General features: G+C 41.6%; 1 protein-coding gene across 8 annotated transcripts in view; it reads left to right on the top strand.

Moving 5' to 3' along the window:
* TNRC6A (trinucleotide repeat containing adaptor 6A) overlaps nucleotides 1-17,892 on the top strand; it is a 208,240-nt gene that overhangs the window by 99,547 nt on the left and 90,801 nt on the right. For 2 of the 8 annotated variants that reach the window (XM_027126601.1, XM_027126608.1), the window contains one exon: nucleotides 11,621-11,668. The exons of 1 other annotated variant lie outside the window; for it this stretch is intronic. In XM_027126601.1, the coding sequence (XP_026982402.1) occupies nucleotides 11,621-11,668 (48 nt within the window). Of the gene's footprint in view, nucleotides 1-11,085; nucleotides 11,251-11,620; nucleotides 11,669-11,744; nucleotides 11,848-17,892 lie in introns of those variants that run through there. 5 more of the 8 variants (XM_027126602.1, XM_027126610.1, XM_027126605.1 and 2 more) reach the window with 5 other exon arrangements.

Below are 17,892 nucleotides of genomic sequence, written 5' to 3'. Positions count from 1 at the left end.
TAAAGTAGCGGGATAAAAAATTAATGCACAGAAATCTCTTGCATTCCTATACACTAACAATGAAAAATCTGAAAGAGAAGTTAAGGAAACACTCCCATTTACCATTGCAACAAAAAGATTAAAATACTTAGGAATAAACCTACATAAGGAGACAAAGGACCTGTATGCAGAAAACTATAAGACACTGATGAAAGATATTAAAGATGATACAAGCAGATGGAGAGATATACCATGTTCTTGGATTGGAAGAATCAACATTGTGAAAATGACTGTACTACCGAAAGCCATGTACAGATTCAATGCAATCCCTATCAAACTACCAATGGCATTTTTCACAGAACTAGAACAAAAAATTTCACAATTTGTATGGAAACACAAAAGACCCCAAATAGCCAAAGCAATCTTGAGAAAGAAAAATGGAGCTGGAGGAATCAGGATCCTGGACTTCAGACTATACTACAAAGCTACAGTCATCAAGACAGTATGGTACTGGCACAGAAACAGAAATATAGATCAATGGGACAGGATAGAAAGCCCAAAGGTAAACCCATGCACATATGGTCACCTTATCTTTGATAAAGGAGGCAAGAATATACAGTGGAGAAAAGGCAGCCTCTTCAATAAGTGGTGCTGGGAAAACTGGACAGCTACATGTAAAAGAATGAAATTAGAACACTCCCTAACACCATACACAAAAATAAACTCAAACTGGATTGAAGACCTAAATGTAAGGCCAGACACCATCAAACTCTTAGAGGAAAACATAGGCAGAACACTCTATGACATAAATCACAGCAAGATCCTTTTTGACCCACCTCCTACAGAAATGGAAATAAAAACAAAAATAAACAAATGAGACCTAATGAAACTTAAAAGCTTTTGCACAGCAAAGAAAACCATAGACAAGACGAAAAGACAACCCTCAGAATGGGAGAAAATACTTGCAAACAAAGCAACTGACAAAGAATTCATTTCCAAAATATATAAGCAGCTCATGCAGCTCAATATCAAAAACAACAAACAACCCAATCCAAAAATGGGCAGAAGACCTAAATAGACACTTCTCCAAAGAAGATATACAGATTGCCAAAAGAAACATGAAAGGATGCTCGAGGTAGCTAATCATTAGAAAATTGCAAATCAAAACTACAATTAGGTATTACCTCACACCAGTCAGAATGGCCATCATGAAAAAATCTACAAACAATAAATGCTGGAGAGGGTGTGGAGAAAAGGGAACCCTCTTGCACTGTTGGTGGGAATGTAAATTGATACAGCCACTGTGGAGAACAGTATGGAGGTTCCTTAATAAAACTAAAAATAGAACTACCATACGACCCAGCAATCCCATTACTGGGCATATACCCTGAGAAAACCATAATTCAAAAAGAGTCATGTACCACAATGTTCACTGCAGCTCTATTTACAATAGCCAGGACATGGAAGCAACCTAAGTGTCCATCGACAGATGAATGGATAAAGAAGATGTGGCACATATATACAATGGAATATTACTCAGCCATAAAAAGAAACGAACTTGGGTTATTTGTAATGAGGTGAATGGACCTAGAGACTCATACAGAGTGAAGTAAGTCAGAAAGAGAAACAAATACATTATGCTAACACATATATATGGAATCTAAAAAAAAAAAAAAAGGTTATGCAGAACCTAGAGGCAGGACAGAAATAAAGATGCAGACATAGAGAATGGACTTGACAACATGGGGAGGGGGAAGGGTAAGCTGGGACGAAGTGAGAGAGTGACATGGACATATATACACTACCAAATGTAAAATAAATAGCTAGTGGGACGCAGCTGCATCGCACGGGGAGATCAGCTCAGTGCTTTGTGTCCACCTAGAGGGGTGGGAGGGAGGCGCAAGAGGGAGGGGATATGGGGATATATATATACACATAGCTGATTCACTTTGTTACAAAGGAGCAACTAACACACCATTGTAAAGCAATTATACTCCAATAAAGGTGTTAAAAAAAGAAATTTTAGCAGCAGCAGCAGCACCTGATGAGACTTACTTGTTAGGAAACCAGTTTGGCAGCAGTGTGGATATTTGTATAGAGGGAGGTTAGCAAGCATGGAAGAATCATTCCTTCATCCAATAAATTTTATTAAGGGCCTAATATGTACTAGGCAACATGCTAGATGCGAAAGATATAGTGAGAACAAGGCAGTTATTGTCCTTGCTCTCTTGGAGCTTACAAAGAATCTGGAGAATCAAAAATTAAACAAATAATGATAGAAGTACTACATTACTTGTGATCATGCCAGAATGCAGAAGTAGAGGATGCCTTTAGAATATGTAATTGGGAGACCTAATAAAGTCAAGGCAGGTGGTGGTCAAAAAGTCTATCCTGAGGATGTGCCATGTGGTTGAGAGCTGAAGGATGGTAAGGCTGGGTGAAGAACCGGACACGTTTTAGAAAACAAAAGAAAAGCCCTTTGCAGAGTTCTCTGGTGGTCCAGGGGTTAGGACTTTGCACTTTCATGGCTGCGTACCCGGTTCAGCCCCTGGCTGGGGAACTAAGATCCTGCAAGCCATGTGACATGGCCAAGAAAAAAAACAAAAGCCCTTGGACTGAATTGTCTGGAGCAAGGAGAGAGGGGTGGTGGCTGGAGATAACACTGGGCGACCTTGCAGACCATGTTAAAGTTACTGGGCTTTGAATCAAGAGCCCTGGAAAGCCTTTGAATTATTTTAAGTTCAGGAGTACGATGATCAAGTTTTCAATTTCAGAAAAATCACTGAGGCTGCTGAACGGTGAATGATTTCATGTGAACATGTATAAAGCTGGTGAGGATGTGGTGCATCAGAGCCCCTCCTGCGATTGGAAATGTAACCTGGTGTAACCACTTCAGAAACACTGTATAGCTTCTCATGTAGTTAAGGATGAACTTATTCTGTGATTCAGTATTTCTATTCCTAGCTATTTATCCAAGAGAGATAGAAACATATGTCTACTGTCCACAGAAAAAGAAAAAAGAAAGAAAAAAAAGACTTGTACAAGAATACAGCTTTATTCATAGCAGCTTTATTCATAATAACCTCAAACTGGAAACAAGTGTCAGTTAACAAGAGGATGGTAAACAAACCGTGGTACATTCATTTAATGGGATAATTCTCAGTAACAAAAAGGAATTAACTTCTGACACATGCAACAATATGAATGACTAGGATATGTTCAGCAAGAGAAGTTAGGCACAAAAGTATATATATATATGCATACTATATGACTCCATCTATATGAAGTTCCAGAACAGACAGTACTAACCCATAGTGATATAAATCAGAAAAGTGGTTTCTTGGGGTCGGGTGGGGGGGGGGGGGCCGGGGGGGGGGGGGATCAGGTGAGTGATGAAAAGGGGCACAAGGGAATTTTCAGGGCTGACCAAGTGTTCTATATAGTGATTTTGGTTACACTAATTTTGGTATTTATTTTGACAAATAACTACACGCGTGTATTTATGTGTCAAAACTCGTCAATTTTTTTTGACTTCAAAAGTGTGCATTTTATTGTATGTAAACTATACCACAACAAAAAAGAAAGGGAAATAAAAGTGAATCGGTGGCGTTTTCAGGGTATACCATGGGGGCTGGCAGTGGAGAAACAGAGGAAGGGAAAAATAAGAGAAGTTTGGAAACAAAGTAACAGTGATATATTGGATGAGAGGGAGGGAAGAGTCAAAATTGACTCAGGTTTCTGGCTGGGGCAGCTTAGTGCCGGGTATTACTGCTACCTGGGGGAAACTGTCTCTTTGGGGACAGGTTTGTGTGTGGTGGGGGGAATGGGACAGAGAAGGAATAAGGCTAAATTCTTTTATTTATTTACTTATTTATGTATTTATTTATTTATTTTTGGCTGCATTGGGTTTTCGTTGCTGCGAGCGGGGCTACTCTTCGTTGTGGTGCGCAGGCTTCTCATTGCGATGGCTTCTCGTGTTGCGGAGCACGGGCTCTAAGCACACGGGTTTCAGTAGTTGCAGCACGCAGGCTCGGTAGTTGTGGCTCACGGGCTGTAGAGTGCAGGCTCAGCAGTTGTGGCACACAGGGTTAGTTACTCCGCGGTATGTGGGATCTTCCCGGACCAGGGCTCAAAACCCCTGCCCCCTGCATTGGCAGGTGGATTCTTAACCACTGCGCCAGCAGGGAAGTCTGGAATAAGGCTAAATTCTGACACATCAATCTGAGAAGTCCTCATCTGATTGTCCCCATTATACTACCCTTAATCCTGTTAATCGTGCCTTGCTAGGTTGTCACTGGAGTAGCATTCCTCTGCTCTTTCCTCAGTCCACAGCAATGGTTCTCCATAGGGTAATATTTCACCTCCACTCCTCAGAGGGGTGGGGGAAACTGCTGAAGGGGTTTGGGCTGTCACAAAGAGGTGGGATTCAGTGGAGAGGGGCTGGACAGGGACAGTTCCACAAAATGTAGGACCGCCCCCCGACATTCTCATGAGTGAAAGCATGTTTGTAATTGTCCAAGGACCTAACTCTTTACTTTATTCAGCATCACTATACACTTAAATTTTCAGTAATTCAATGTTCCCCTAAATTGAAAGAGAATTGTTCTCTAGTTGTTCAGAACTTGACTGAGCGTTGTTCTCTCTTCCAGATAAATTACATCTCCAGCATCACTACAGGTCTTGGTGTATGAGTAGTTATTTCAGCACTGCTGCATTTGTAGAAGTGATTCAACACATAGGTGCCAGGATCTGCCGACTTTACTGAGTCTTCCAGTGTAGACCATTACCAAGTATTTACATAGTGAAAGACATTTTATTTTATTTACTTTCCTTTGACTTCTTTATTTCAGACATGTCATTTTATGTGATTTTAAAATTATATGTTAGGTAGCTTATACTATCTATGATGATCATTTAGGGATAGAAAGGGTGGTGTTACAAAATATTTCTTATCAAAGGGAGCTGCGGGGTCTAATTGAGTTGAGAAAAAAAGATCTACAATGTAGTGGTTAGTGATCTAGGCTCAGAAGCCAAATTGCTTGATTTTTACCACATTTTAGGTGACTCTGGGCAAGTCAATTATCCTCATCTGTAAAATGGGGATAACATCATTGGGCTGTGTGAGGACAATGATAATGATCAGTTAATTTTTTTTTTTTTTTTTTCGGTACGCGGGCCTCTCACTGCTGTGGCCTCTCCCGTTGCGGAGCACAGGTTCCCGACGCGCAGGCTCAGCGGCCATGGCTCACGGGCCCAGCCGCTCCGCGGCATGTGGGATCTTCCCAGACCGAGGCACGAACCCGCGTCCCCTGCATCGGCAGGCGGACTCTCAACCACTGCGCCACCAGGGAAGCCCCCAGTTAATATTTTTAAAGCACTTAGAACAATGCATAATTGGCATGTATTAAGTACCAAATAGATTTCAGTTAAATAAAATAATTATACTCTTTCCAGGAAATCTCATTTGTGTTCATGTTTTCAATATCCATTTATACATTATTGTGAAAATTTTTCTAAATTTAAAAATATTTTGAGTGAGCTTTGTCTAAATATATAGATTTCATGATGGTATTTGGTAGAGACTTGGGAGAAAAAATAATCCTTTCAAGTACATAATTTTTCAAGTATTAGGCTAGTCATTTACCCTTCTTAGATAAGGAAGAGAGGGTTGAAGAATACTTAAGCTCTGGTAACCTCAGAAACCAAAGGAACAAAAAACCCAAGGAAGAAAGACAAACGGAGAAAAGATCTTATTTACGTTTAATTTTGTATAGCCTCTGTTTCTTACTATGCTCACTAAGAAGAAGCAAGAAGCTTCCTGAGATAGTTACAGATTCTTCCAGAGCTATTCCGTAAAAAGCTATGGTAGGAAAGTCAGTTAATGTTATATACAAATTCTCAAACTGGAAACTTCAACCATAAGGCATGCAACATATTATAACATTCACTTAATCTAGAGAATATGCTTGTTGTAGGAAATGGCATTTGCTTACTTAAACCAGCTATGTTAGTGAAACCCATTACTCTGTACAGAACCTTGTTTCTGGTTTTGTTCCTAATTGTTCATACAAGTAAGTAAAAATGGTGGCACCAGTGGATTTAAAGCTAAATACAATACGAAGCCTGTTTTCATCCACAATAAGGACCCACAGTTTAAGCCTCCAGCCTGAGACCCTTCCTCTGCTGTTCCCTAGGTGCTGGGTTGGCTGCCCCTTATCTTTCAGCTCTCAGATGAAGCTTTACATTTTCAAAGAAACCTTCTTTGACCACACAATCTATGTAATGTTCCTTTGTTTCATGCTTAGCACAACATTTCTTTCCCTCTGTGCACTTGTCATAGTTTATAATTATACACTTTATAGTTTGCTTTAAAAAGAAAAAATCTGTCTGCCTCTTAAGACTTAATGGACAGGAGTAGTTGCTCCTGTATTGCTGAGAACTGGGCCCTAGCACAGTACCTAGCACATATATTTGTTGCCCAGACAGACTGGCATTTTAGCATTCTGGGGTACACAGGTGAGATATGGGCTAAAAATATGAATTTGAGAGTCATCTACATTTAAATAGTATTTAAATACAAGAGAAAGGATGGAATTACTCATCCGAAGGAGAAAGTTGAGAGACAGAGAAGGGGAAGAGTCTGGAACAAAGCCTTGGGGTTCTCCAACATTTATTTGGTACAAAGCAAGAGATGATGGCAAAGGATACGAAAACAAGAAATGGCTAGAGAGGTAAAAAGAAACCCAGGAGAGTGTGCTGCCAAGACATTCTGGAAAAGAAGCTCTCTTAAGAAGGCAGGACTGGTCAGCTGTGACAAATACAGCTAAAAAGTAAATCAGGGGCTTCCCTGGTGGCGCAGTAGTTAAGAATCCACCTGCCAATGCAGGGGACACGGGTTCCAGCCCTGGTCCGGGAAGATCCCACATGCCGTGGAGCAACTAAGCCCATGTGCTGCAACTACTGAGCCTGCATGCTGCAACTACTGAAGCCCACGTGCCTAGATCCCGTGCTCCGCAACAAGAGAAGCCACCGCAATGAGAAGCCTGCACACTGCAACGAAGAGTAGCACCCGCTCGCCATAACTAGAGAAAGCCTGTGTGCAGCACTGAAGACCCAACGCAGCCAAAAAAAAAAAAAAAAAAAAATGAAGTAAATCAAGAGCAGGATAGAAATGTTACTATTGAGCTTGAGAGCTTCAAGGTCATTTCTGACTTTGATAAGAGCTGTTTGTGGGGAGGAGTGGGGATGTCAGGTTAGAGTGGGCTGGGAAAGGAGGTGAGCAACTGGAAGCAGCTGGTATAGAACACCTTTCCAAGAAGTTTTTCTGGGAAAGAGAGGAAAAAAAAGAAAAGAAATGAAGCTGGAGAGGAATGAGGCATCCATGGAGTTGTTTTTTGTTTTGTTTGCGTTTTTTTCTTATTGTGGAAGTTACTAGAATATGTTTGTATGATGATGGGAAATATTCAATAGACAGACTAATTATTAATAAAGAGAAAGAATAATAAGAGAAGACCCCTTAGTAGGCTTTTTTTTTTTTTTTTGCGGTATGCGGGCCTCTCACTGTTGTGGCCTCTCCCATTGCGGAGCACAGGCGGACGCGCAGGCTCAGCGGCCATGGCTCACGGGCCCAGCCGCTCCGCGGCATGTGGGATCTTCCCGGACTGGGGCACGAACCCGTGTCTCCTGCATCAGCAGGCAGACTCTCAACCACTGCGCCACCAGGGAAGCCCTTCTTTTTTCTTTTTCTATTTTTTTGGCCACACCATGCAGCATGTGGAACTTCCCCAACCAGGGATTGAACCCATGCCCTCTGTATTGGAAGCATGGAGTCTTAACCAATGGACCACCAGGGAAGTCCAGTAGGTTTCTGATAAGGAATCAGTGCTGGTTTTCTGTTGTCATTCTTCTTTGACCTACCCCTATGCACCAAGTTTAAGAGATAATCAAAAAGTGATTAGCATACCTTCATAATGCAGCCCTCTAGGAGTCATATGTGATTGTGTCAAACCACTCTGGAAAGATCTTCAAGAAATTACATCTTCTCAGCTTCCCTGGAGCTGGGAATTAGTTCCAGGGTTTCTCAACCTTGGGTGCTATTGGTATTTTGGTTCAGATACTCTCACGCTGGGGGGATTGGGGCTGTGCTGTGCACTGTAGGATGTTTAGCAGAATCCCTGGCCTCTACCTACTAGGTACCAGTAGCATCCAGTTGTGACCATCAGAAACCAGAAATTGCTAAATCTTTGTGTGAGGGTTAGGGAGCCAAATTGCCCCAAATGAGAATCAATGATTTATTCAAACCTAAGAAAGTCTAATTTTTTAAAAAAAAATCAGTTAATCTTAACAGCTGTGTAAATGTTGATAAATATTACATTGCTTTATGCTTTTGTGGAAAACTATTCATAAACCTGGTATGAAAGCATACTGTTCTATATATACATGTTCATTTTTTTAACTCCTAAAGAAATGCTGTAATATAATTTTTAATGCTTTAAGTAGAAAGAACAATAAAAGAAAACAAACCCAAATATATGCATGGATGAATCGAACTTAGGGATATGGCAAGAAAAGGAAAGTCACTAGCATTTATTTGGTGCCCCCTACATTTTACACTTTGTAAACCAGATTAAAAAAAATTTTTTTTACATGCTTATTGTATAAAAATGAAAAAAAAGCCAGATACATTAAAAGAAGGAAATTAAAAACTATATCATCAGTTAACATTTTGGTACATATGCTTTAGGACTTTCTGTGCATCCATTCATTCCCTTATACATTAACTTATTACACATCTCCCTGACAGAGGACAGGAACTGGGCAGTCAAGGGAGGTTTTGTTTCTTTTTAATGGGAGAGATTTGGGCATGTTTTAAAGGCAACGAAAGGATCAAAGCAGTAGAAAGAGGAAAATGGGATGATCCATAAAGTGAGGTTTCTGAGAAGGAATGGATTGCAAGCACAGAGTTGGAATCATCTTTAGATTGGGGGGAGAAAGCGTTGTGAGGGACTCCCCTGGTGGCGCAGTGGTTAAGAATCCACCTGCCAATGCAGGGGACACGGGTTTGAGCACTGGTCTGGGAAGATCCCACATGCCGCGGAGCAACTAAGCCCATGCGCCACAACTACTGAGCCTGCGTGCCACAACTACTGAAGCTCATGTGACTAGAGCCCGTGCTCTGCAACAAGAGAAGCCACCACAATGAGAAGCCTGTGCACGGTAATGAACAGTAGCCCCTACTCTCAGAACTAGAGAAAGCCCATGCAGCTACGAAGATCCAGTGCAGCCAAAAATAAAAAGAAAAAAAAGAGAAAGCGTTTTGAGAGGATGGAAAGAATACACACATATGCACACGAATATATGTATCTTATTGTATATACAGGTATGTATATTGCTGTATCTACCCGTAGGTATCTTGTATCTACATGTAGGTATATATTTTTACTTTATGTACACATATGTAGCTTACTGTCTTCATATATAAGTATCTTACTGTATCTACATGCTTTCACAGTGTGAGCTACTTAGGAACTTGCTTTTTTAGTTATTCTATTGTAACCATTTTCCGCTGTGCCATTACTCTTCCTCTCCAGCATTTTTATAGTATCCTAACGCGTGCAGTAGTACAGTTTTTTTTTTAAATAGATCTTTACTGGAGTGTAATTGCTTCACAATATTGTGTTAGTTTCTGTTGCCCAACAAAGCAAATCAGTCATATGCATAGACATGTCCCCATATCCTCTCCCGCTTGAGCCTCCCTCCCATCCTCTTTATCCCACCCCTCTAGGTCATGGCAAAGCGAAGAGCCGATCTCCCTGTGCTATGCTGCTGCTTCCCAGCAGCCAACTATTTTACATTCGGTAGTGTACATATGTCGATGCTACTCTCACTTCACCCCAGCTTCGCCCTCCCACCCCATGTCCTCAAGTCCATTTTCTATGTCTACCTCTTTAATCCTGAACTAGGTTCATCAGTACCATTTTTTTTTTAAGATTCCATATATATGCATTAGCGTACGGTATTTGTTTTTCTCTTTCTGACTTTGTATGACAGACTCTAGGTCGAACCACCTCACTACAAATAACTCAATTTTGTTTCTTTTTAAGGCTGAGTAATATTCCATTGTATATATGTGCCACATCTTCTTTATCCATTCATCTGTTGATGAACATTTAGGTTGGTTCCATGTCCTGGCTATTGTAAACAGTGTATTGTAAACAGAACAACCACTATGGAGAACACTATGGAGGGTCTTTAAAAAACTAAAAATAGAACTATCATATGACCCAGCAATCCCACTACTGGGCATATACCCTGAGAAAACCATAATTCAAAAAGAGACATTTACCACAAAGTTCATTGCAGCACTATTTACAGGAGTTCAGTTTTTAAAGCCATGTCGTAATGTTGGACATTTTGGCCGTTCACAATTTTTCATCACCACCAACGCAGGACTTAATATCACGATGGTGACGTTATCTGTAGCTATCTAGGATTATTTTTTGAACAGAAGTTCATGCAAGTGGAATTGCTGAGTCAAATGGTCTGCAAAATTCGAAGGATAAAAATCGCTTCTAAACCTGTCATCCTCAGGTATGCATTATTATCTGAGGAGGAAACAGAGAAGCAGAGAGGTTAAATAATTGGCCCAAGGTCAAAAATAATTATAAGTGGCGGATTTCAAAAGCAGCGAGGAATCATCATGCTGCGGCTGGGGTAGAATTTGCGGTTTATGCGATTTTTTTTTTTTTTCTGCTGTGTTTTGGTGGGGGAGGGGCCGGGCAGCAGGGAAGGAAACTTGTGTCGCAGCAAAGAAGGAGGAGAGGGACTGAAGTCAGAATCCGAGGCGGCCGTGCCAAAAAAGGCTGGGCTCGGAGTTCGGCGGGGCCCCCTGCCGCTGTGCGGGGCGCCTCGGAGGCTGTGATCCCTCCCCCCCCCCCCACCCCCCAGGGAGGTCCAGCCGGGGACCGCGCCACGCCGGGGTGGTTGCCAAGGGCCTACCCAGCCTGCGGCTCTAGTTGCTAGGACCTCCATCTTGAGGCCGGTGGCCGCGGCATCCCCGGAAGGGGTTGCCGAGTGGGGCATTCACTTCCGGTTTGGGGCCTGCAGCGGCGGCGGCGGCGGCGGTGGCGGCGGCGGCGGCGGCCTCGGGTCGGTGTAGAAAATGGCGCTGGTGCAGCGGCTCGGGCTTCTCCCCGCGGCGCTACGGAGGGCTTGAGGCTCGCGAGCCTCACTCGCCGCGCCCCACTTGCTCGTGCACTTTACACACATGAGGTGAGTGGGGCGGGGGCCTCCCTCAGGGCGGGAGGAGCCTCGGGCGCTGCCGCAGGGCCCCCGATTGCGGGCTGCAGCGGCGGCGCCGGGCGTCCCCGAGATCTCGGGCCTCGGCGCGAGGGAAACCGGCTGCGCTGCTGCGGAGGCCGGACGGGAGGCCCGGAGGGGCGGCGCTGCACGGCTGGGGCCAGGCCGGGGGCTGCGGCTCGCTCGCGTCGCCTGACCGCAGTCGGGGTTGCAGCCCCGCAGCTTTGTGAGCCCCCCCGGGCTCCCCTCCCCCTCCCCATCCGGCCCCGGCGCGAGCCTCTGCCGCAGCAGCTCCGTTTTCATGCGCATCTCTCTCTCTCTCCCTTTTTCTTTTCTGTTCCAGAGAATTGGAAGCTAAAGCTACCAAAGACGCAGAAAGAAATCTTAGCAGGTAAGATGGGCGAGCTTACCGCCTCTCGACCTATTAATCTTGTATTTCCACTCTGGCTCGCCCTTGCTGGGTTTAGAAGTTACCCGGTGTCATTTTCTTTCGCACGCAGGGAGCAGACACGGAGAAGAGGCCGGAGGGAATACTGCATGGAGGGATTGCGGGGAGATGCGTAATTACGCGTGTGTTCCTTTCTTTTGGGGTGGGGGGAACACAGCGAAAGCAATTCTTGTAAACTTAGTTAAAGCATTCTCACCCTTTTAGAATTTAATTAGGGGACTTGTGCATTAATTACTATTGTAAATGGTTGCAGGCATTGTGTGACTCATGATTGAGGCGGCCCTTATGGCGGGCTGTCAAACTGTTTTGGCTTCCCCGTTATTACTTTGAAACTCAAATTGTTGCCTTTATAAAAAGATACTATGTGTTCGCATTTTTTTTTCCAACACATTGTAGTCAGGCGGATTCTGTTGCACTGGAAAGAAACAGTGTTGCCCTTGAACTTTACCAAGCATAAACTGCGTTTTGTTTTCTTTTGAAAATACATTTATATCTACGTTCTGTATGTGCTCTTTTTATCAGCTGGTAAAATAATTAAAAATCTGTTCCAGTAAGTGGCTCTCATTCCTCTTGGACCTGAGTGCTTTTGCACTGGTAATTTAAATCTTCACCACAAAGGGGTTTTTTGGTTTTTTTAAACGATGCCTTTATGGAAATGTTGAGCTTTATTGAGCTGTAATTGCTTAAGCATCAGGGCATTGCACCATATTTAACTCTTTTTCACATTCATTTTCTGTCTTACAGTCTTTTCCTTTCTTATTCGCCGTTTTCTTTTGCATCGTATTGGGACACTCAGAAACTTCTAGATTAACCTAATCAGTGAGCAGCTTTCTTTCACTTGAACAGAATAAAATAAAATTTCTCTATCTCAGGTCTTAATGTAGTTTGTGCTTGGTGATTATAAGTTTTATGTTTGTGTTGAGGTTCTTAATTAACATTCACAGTTCAAATCATCTGAATATTTTTCAGCATATGGAATCATTTCAAACTGCTAGTCTTTTGAGTTTTATAGATATTAATTTGTTAAAGTGATCATTAAAGAATCTGTTAAGTCGGTGAAGGATGGACGTCATCGTCTTACCAAATAAGAGATTTTCTGTTATTCAAAATAATTACAGGATCATTTAAAGGAAATCAGACCCGATGTCACTGACTAACTGTTGGATATTTAAATAAGTTTTGTCAAAAGCTATTAAAGAAATGTTAAGATATGAAACCGTTAAATAAAAGAGGTTGAATTTTTAAGGTGTAATGTCAGAAAGGAGCTTGGAGGTATCAGTCTGTTTCTCTTTCTTTTTTTGCTTTGTCAGGTAACTGTATCACTGTAATTCCTTTCGAGGTTTTCTGGGACTATAAATTAAAAATTGTCTCTACCACAGGTATAATTTGTATATGCTATTACAGTTGGATAGAACTTGGAGTCTCTGTATCATCTATGTATGAGAGTCTGAATCCCAGCTTTGGCACTTACAGTATGACCTTGACTCTTGGCAAATCACTTAGCCTCTCTGTTCCTAATCTATAAAACAAGAGGTTTGGGCCAGCTAGTTGCTAAGGTCTGTTAGGTCCCTAGGGTTTTATAAAAAGGAGTCAAGTGTTGTCCCTGGCCACAGAGAGCATATGCGGTCTAGGAGGAGGACTGTCATGGGTACATAAATAACTAATACAAGGTAGATGATGTAAGAGTCAAAAGAAGATACCATTCCATTCATATACTTAAGGCTCTTCAGTTGGTCAGAAGGAATGAAAAGGAAAAACAACAGGGCACTGTGTACTAAGGACCTTGTGAGAGGGGAACGTTTCCTAAAGGTTAAAAGTTTCCTGAGGCGGGAGAGAGATGATTAGGTGGGTAAATGCTTCCTTTCAACTCCATCCTTAGCTCTGTGCTTCCTTTTTCACAAATAAGGAGAGTATGTCTTTACCCATTTGTGCTCTCCCCAGGAAGGCATTATCCTATATTCATTCAGTAACCATTTCTTGAGCATCTTATATGTTCCAAACGGAAGACTAGGCACTAGGGAGGGGAAGAATGGAAGTAGCTGAATTTATTGAGTGTTTTTTCTGTCTGCCTGGCACACTTTTCTGAAGGTCTTATATTGACTCATCTGATCCTGGAACACTGTGAGGTAGGTACTTTTACTGTTCCTGTTTTATAGGTGAAGACTTTGATGCACAAAGAGGTTAAGTAGCTTTCAGGAGGCCACACCACTGGTATGCTTTGGACTGTATTGTGTTGCTTCACAAGAGGCATGGTTCTTCACCTTGAAAAATTTGAAAAAATCTTTGGGGAGGCACAACCCACACATACAAGCAACACTTCTAGATCAGAATTTCTCAACCTGGGCACTGTTGACATTTTGACCAGATTATTGATTAGTGTGAATTCTGCCCTGTGCATTGTGGGATGTTCAGCAGCATCTACCAGAAATACTCAGATGTGACAATCAAAAATGTCTTCAGATACTGCCAGAGGTCCCCTGGAGGGCAAACTCACCCACACTGTTGTAGATCTTCATGTTTCACGAAGATAACCAAACATTTGGATTCTTAACGTTAAATCTTTAAATGTTAAATACCTTTTAATACCATGGAACTCCAAATTCCCATTGTATAGACCCCCTGTTTGGAAACTCTAGTCTCTGAATGAATGACAAAGTTACATTGCCATTCTCCCTTCCCTCTGCTAAACTGCAAACCCTCAAGACAGCATGCCAGGTAGCCCGTGCCAGTTAAACAAAATTGGCACAATAGATAAGTTTAGTTGCCCACACAAGGTAAACTATCTAATTTACTGTTGGCCATGAAAATTGTCACTTTTTGTCGGTATCCTGGGCATTCAAAAGAGAACTGTAATGTCTAGATGTGTGAGATCGCCATTGGAACTAAATTTTAAAGAATGGAATCAGTTTTGAAAGGCAGAGAAAAAGGCACTGTAGGAACAACAGCAGAAATGAAGGCACAAAATCCAGAAAGTATAGGGAATTTTGAAATAGCAGTAAGTAGTTCAGTTGGATTGGCATATAAGGGTGGGGGCAGGTGTCGAGTTTCTTGAATATCAGGTTGAGGACTTTTTGCATAAATCTTACATTGTGGGAAGCAACTACGTGCTTTTAGGTAGGGTGGTGATAGGATAGAAAAATGATAACTAGTGACCTGGGCAAGAGGTGTGATGAAGACATGAATTAAAATGGTAGTAGAAAGAGGGGAGAGTGTGAGATACTGAAGATGTAGACTATGGGGTTTGGCAGCTACCTAGTCTGTGATTAGTTGTGAGAGGAGTGAATACACGGGGTCTCTGTCCAAGCTGAATGGGAGATTGACCCAGCCTCTGAACAGAACAGATGTGAGAACAGAAATAGGAGTTTGGAGAGATAAGATGGTAAGTTACAGTTTATAGTTGTAAAAAACCTCTTGTAACTCAACTTATCTAACTTAAAAATATATATATACCAAAGTGATAGAATCATTGAATATTTAGATCTGGACCATGATCCCAGCCAATATTCTGATCCCTTCATTTTACAGATGAGGGAGCTATGGTCAAGGTTATAGTCTCTAACAAGTGACAGAGCTGGGATTCAAACAGGCCTTTTGACTCTCACTATAGGGTTCTTACAGCTAGGCAGCGTTTTATTTTATATTGCACAATAGAAAAGAGATAACTTTGATTTCTCCTTTCTTTCTGAAAACGTGAGAACAATTCCCTCAATATATTTTGTGACCATTTTACTAATTTACTGTAATATAGGGTGTGTTGTCTAAAGTAGAACTACATGCTTCATGTTATGCTGATTTTTTTTTTTTCTCCCTAAACCAACCATTAAATGTCATCAAGTGAAGTCGTTAAAGATGCTGCATACCATATAATGTAGCATCTAAACTGGAACGTTTTTATCTGAGACACCTTTACTTGGGACATGCTAAATAAGAAAAGACTAGGGACAGCAGGAGTAAACCAGAGCATTAGGTCTTCCTAGATAAGGTGGATCCTGCTCTTGGAATTCACCAAACTTTATCTGGAAAAAAAAAAAAAAATCTTCTGATTTTGTTAAGCTTTTCTGTTGCTTTCCTGTGATGTAGTGTAGGCCAGCAATTTCCTATTAGTAGGTTTCTTTCTAGCTTTATTTGGCAGCTATGTGGTATATCAATTGGTAGAATAAATGAATCACAAACTGTAAGCTTAATTTTAAAATGTGTAACAACCCTCTGGAAGTTTTAAATACAAACATCATTAAAAAATCTGAGTACCATTCTGTAACTCTTGTGAGTTTTGGCATCTGAAGTAAGTGTGCAAGTATAAAATACAGTCCTTTACAGTTCTGTTTTATGACAACCTCAGAAGTATTGCCCATAATTGGAAAGACTAAAATAGATATGGCTGTATATATTCTTGTCAGACTGACTTATGACGTCTCTCACTCAAAATCGAGAAAATGTCCTCTCATTTAAAAAATTTAAAAAATCATTCTGATCTTCAGCAAAGTAGCAAGAATAGTGCAACGAACACCTGTATCTCCACCTAGGTTTACCAGTTACTAATATTTTGCCAAATTTGTTTTATCATGCCCTCTCACCCCTAAATAAGACAATATGTATCTCCCAAGAACAAGGGCATTCTACATAACAGCAATCAGATTATCACAGTCGGAGAAGTTTAACTTTGTTACAGTACTATTTGGTCCATATTCAAATTTTTCCAGTTGTCCTAATAATGTCTTTTATTTATTTATTTATTTTTGGACATTTTTTGGGGGGGTCGGGTAGCTATTTAATTTTTTTAAATTTTATTTTTGGCTGCGTTGGGTCTTGGTTGCTGCGCGCAGGCTTTCTCTAGTTGCGGCGAGCCGGGGCTACTCTTCGTTGCGGTGCGCGGGCTTCTCATCACGGTGGCTTCTCTTGTTGTGGAGCACGGGCTCTAGGCGCGCGGGCTTCAGTAGTTGTGGCACACAGGCTCAGTGGTTGTGGCGCACGGGCTTAGTTGCTCTGCAGCATGTGGGATCTTCCCGGACCAGGGCTCGAACCCGTGTCCCCTGCGTTGGCAGGCGGATTCTTAACCACTGCGCCACCAGGAAAACCCTAATAGTATCTTTTAAAATGTAGTTTGTTCTTTTCTCTCAGTTTCTTAATCCAGGGTTGCATTTAGTCATCTGTAATTTCCTTCCATCAGGAGCAGTTCCTTATGCATTTCTTCCCCTTTCATGACATGGACATTTTGGAATAGTCCAGACTAGTTTTTGCAGGCTTCAGTTTGGATTTGTGTGGTTTCTGTATGATTAGATTCAGGTTAAACCTTGTTGGCAGGAATACCACATAGGTGATGTGTTTGTTCTTAGTGCATCACATCAGGCCCTCTCCCTGTCCCCTTTGAAGGAAGTTAGCTAAAAGTTTACCCAGTACTTTTACCTTTACACTAGCTCAGTGCTTCTTTCATTTCAGGATATGACAATTAGTTGAAACTGAGGTATAATTTTAAATAGTTGAAGTTACAGTAATTACAAGTCTTTTTTAAATTGGCCAACTATAACGATTGCAGCTTTTTTGAAGGGTTATTCTGAAGGTAGCTCTTCCATTGTTAGACATAAAAGTTGCGTGTTTTTGGCTTTCACCAGTAGTAAACCGAACCCTGGTAAGAAAATGAAACATAGGACTGGGCTTGTGATATGCATTCTTCAAAAGAATACCCCAGTGAAGTTAGAGTGGCATTGTGCCACCAGAACAGGGTTTCTCATCCTGGATTCCACAGAGGGACCACAGGTGGTATGAGGTAGTTTGAAAAACTGAATGTGTGCTTTAAAAAAAAAAGAAAAAGATGATCCTCAGCATTTATCAGATTTCAAAGGCTCATGGCTCTGCAAATATTAAGAAACATTGTGTTATGGGGGGGAGGTTAGAGGAGCTGAATAATGTCAGTAAAAGGGAGATTTTAAGATTTAAAAGAGAGAAAGTAACATTCAACTAAGGCATAGTTTCTCTCAAAAAAAAAAAAACAGACCCAAAAAACCAACATGAAAATACAGTTGTCCCTCAGTATCTGAGGGGGATTGGTTCCAGAACCCGCACCCCAGCCCATAGCAAAATCCAAGGATGCTCGAATCCCTTATATAAAGTGGTGTAGTATTTGTATATAACCTGTACACATTTGCCTGTGTACTTTAAATCATCTTTAG

Source organism: Aethalodelphis obliquidens, unplaced genomic scaffold, assembly GCF_003676395.1.
Source record: "Aethalodelphis obliquidens isolate GAN/ISIS:26980383/991018 unplaced genomic scaffold, ASM367639v1 scaffold30, whole genome shotgun sequence".
Taxonomy (NCBI): domain Eukaryota; kingdom Metazoa; phylum Chordata; class Mammalia; order Artiodactyla; family Delphinidae; genus Aethalodelphis; species Aethalodelphis obliquidens.
The sequence above is the reverse complement of the archived record's forward strand: the minus strand, read 5'-3'. Positions and strand labels throughout refer to the sequence as shown.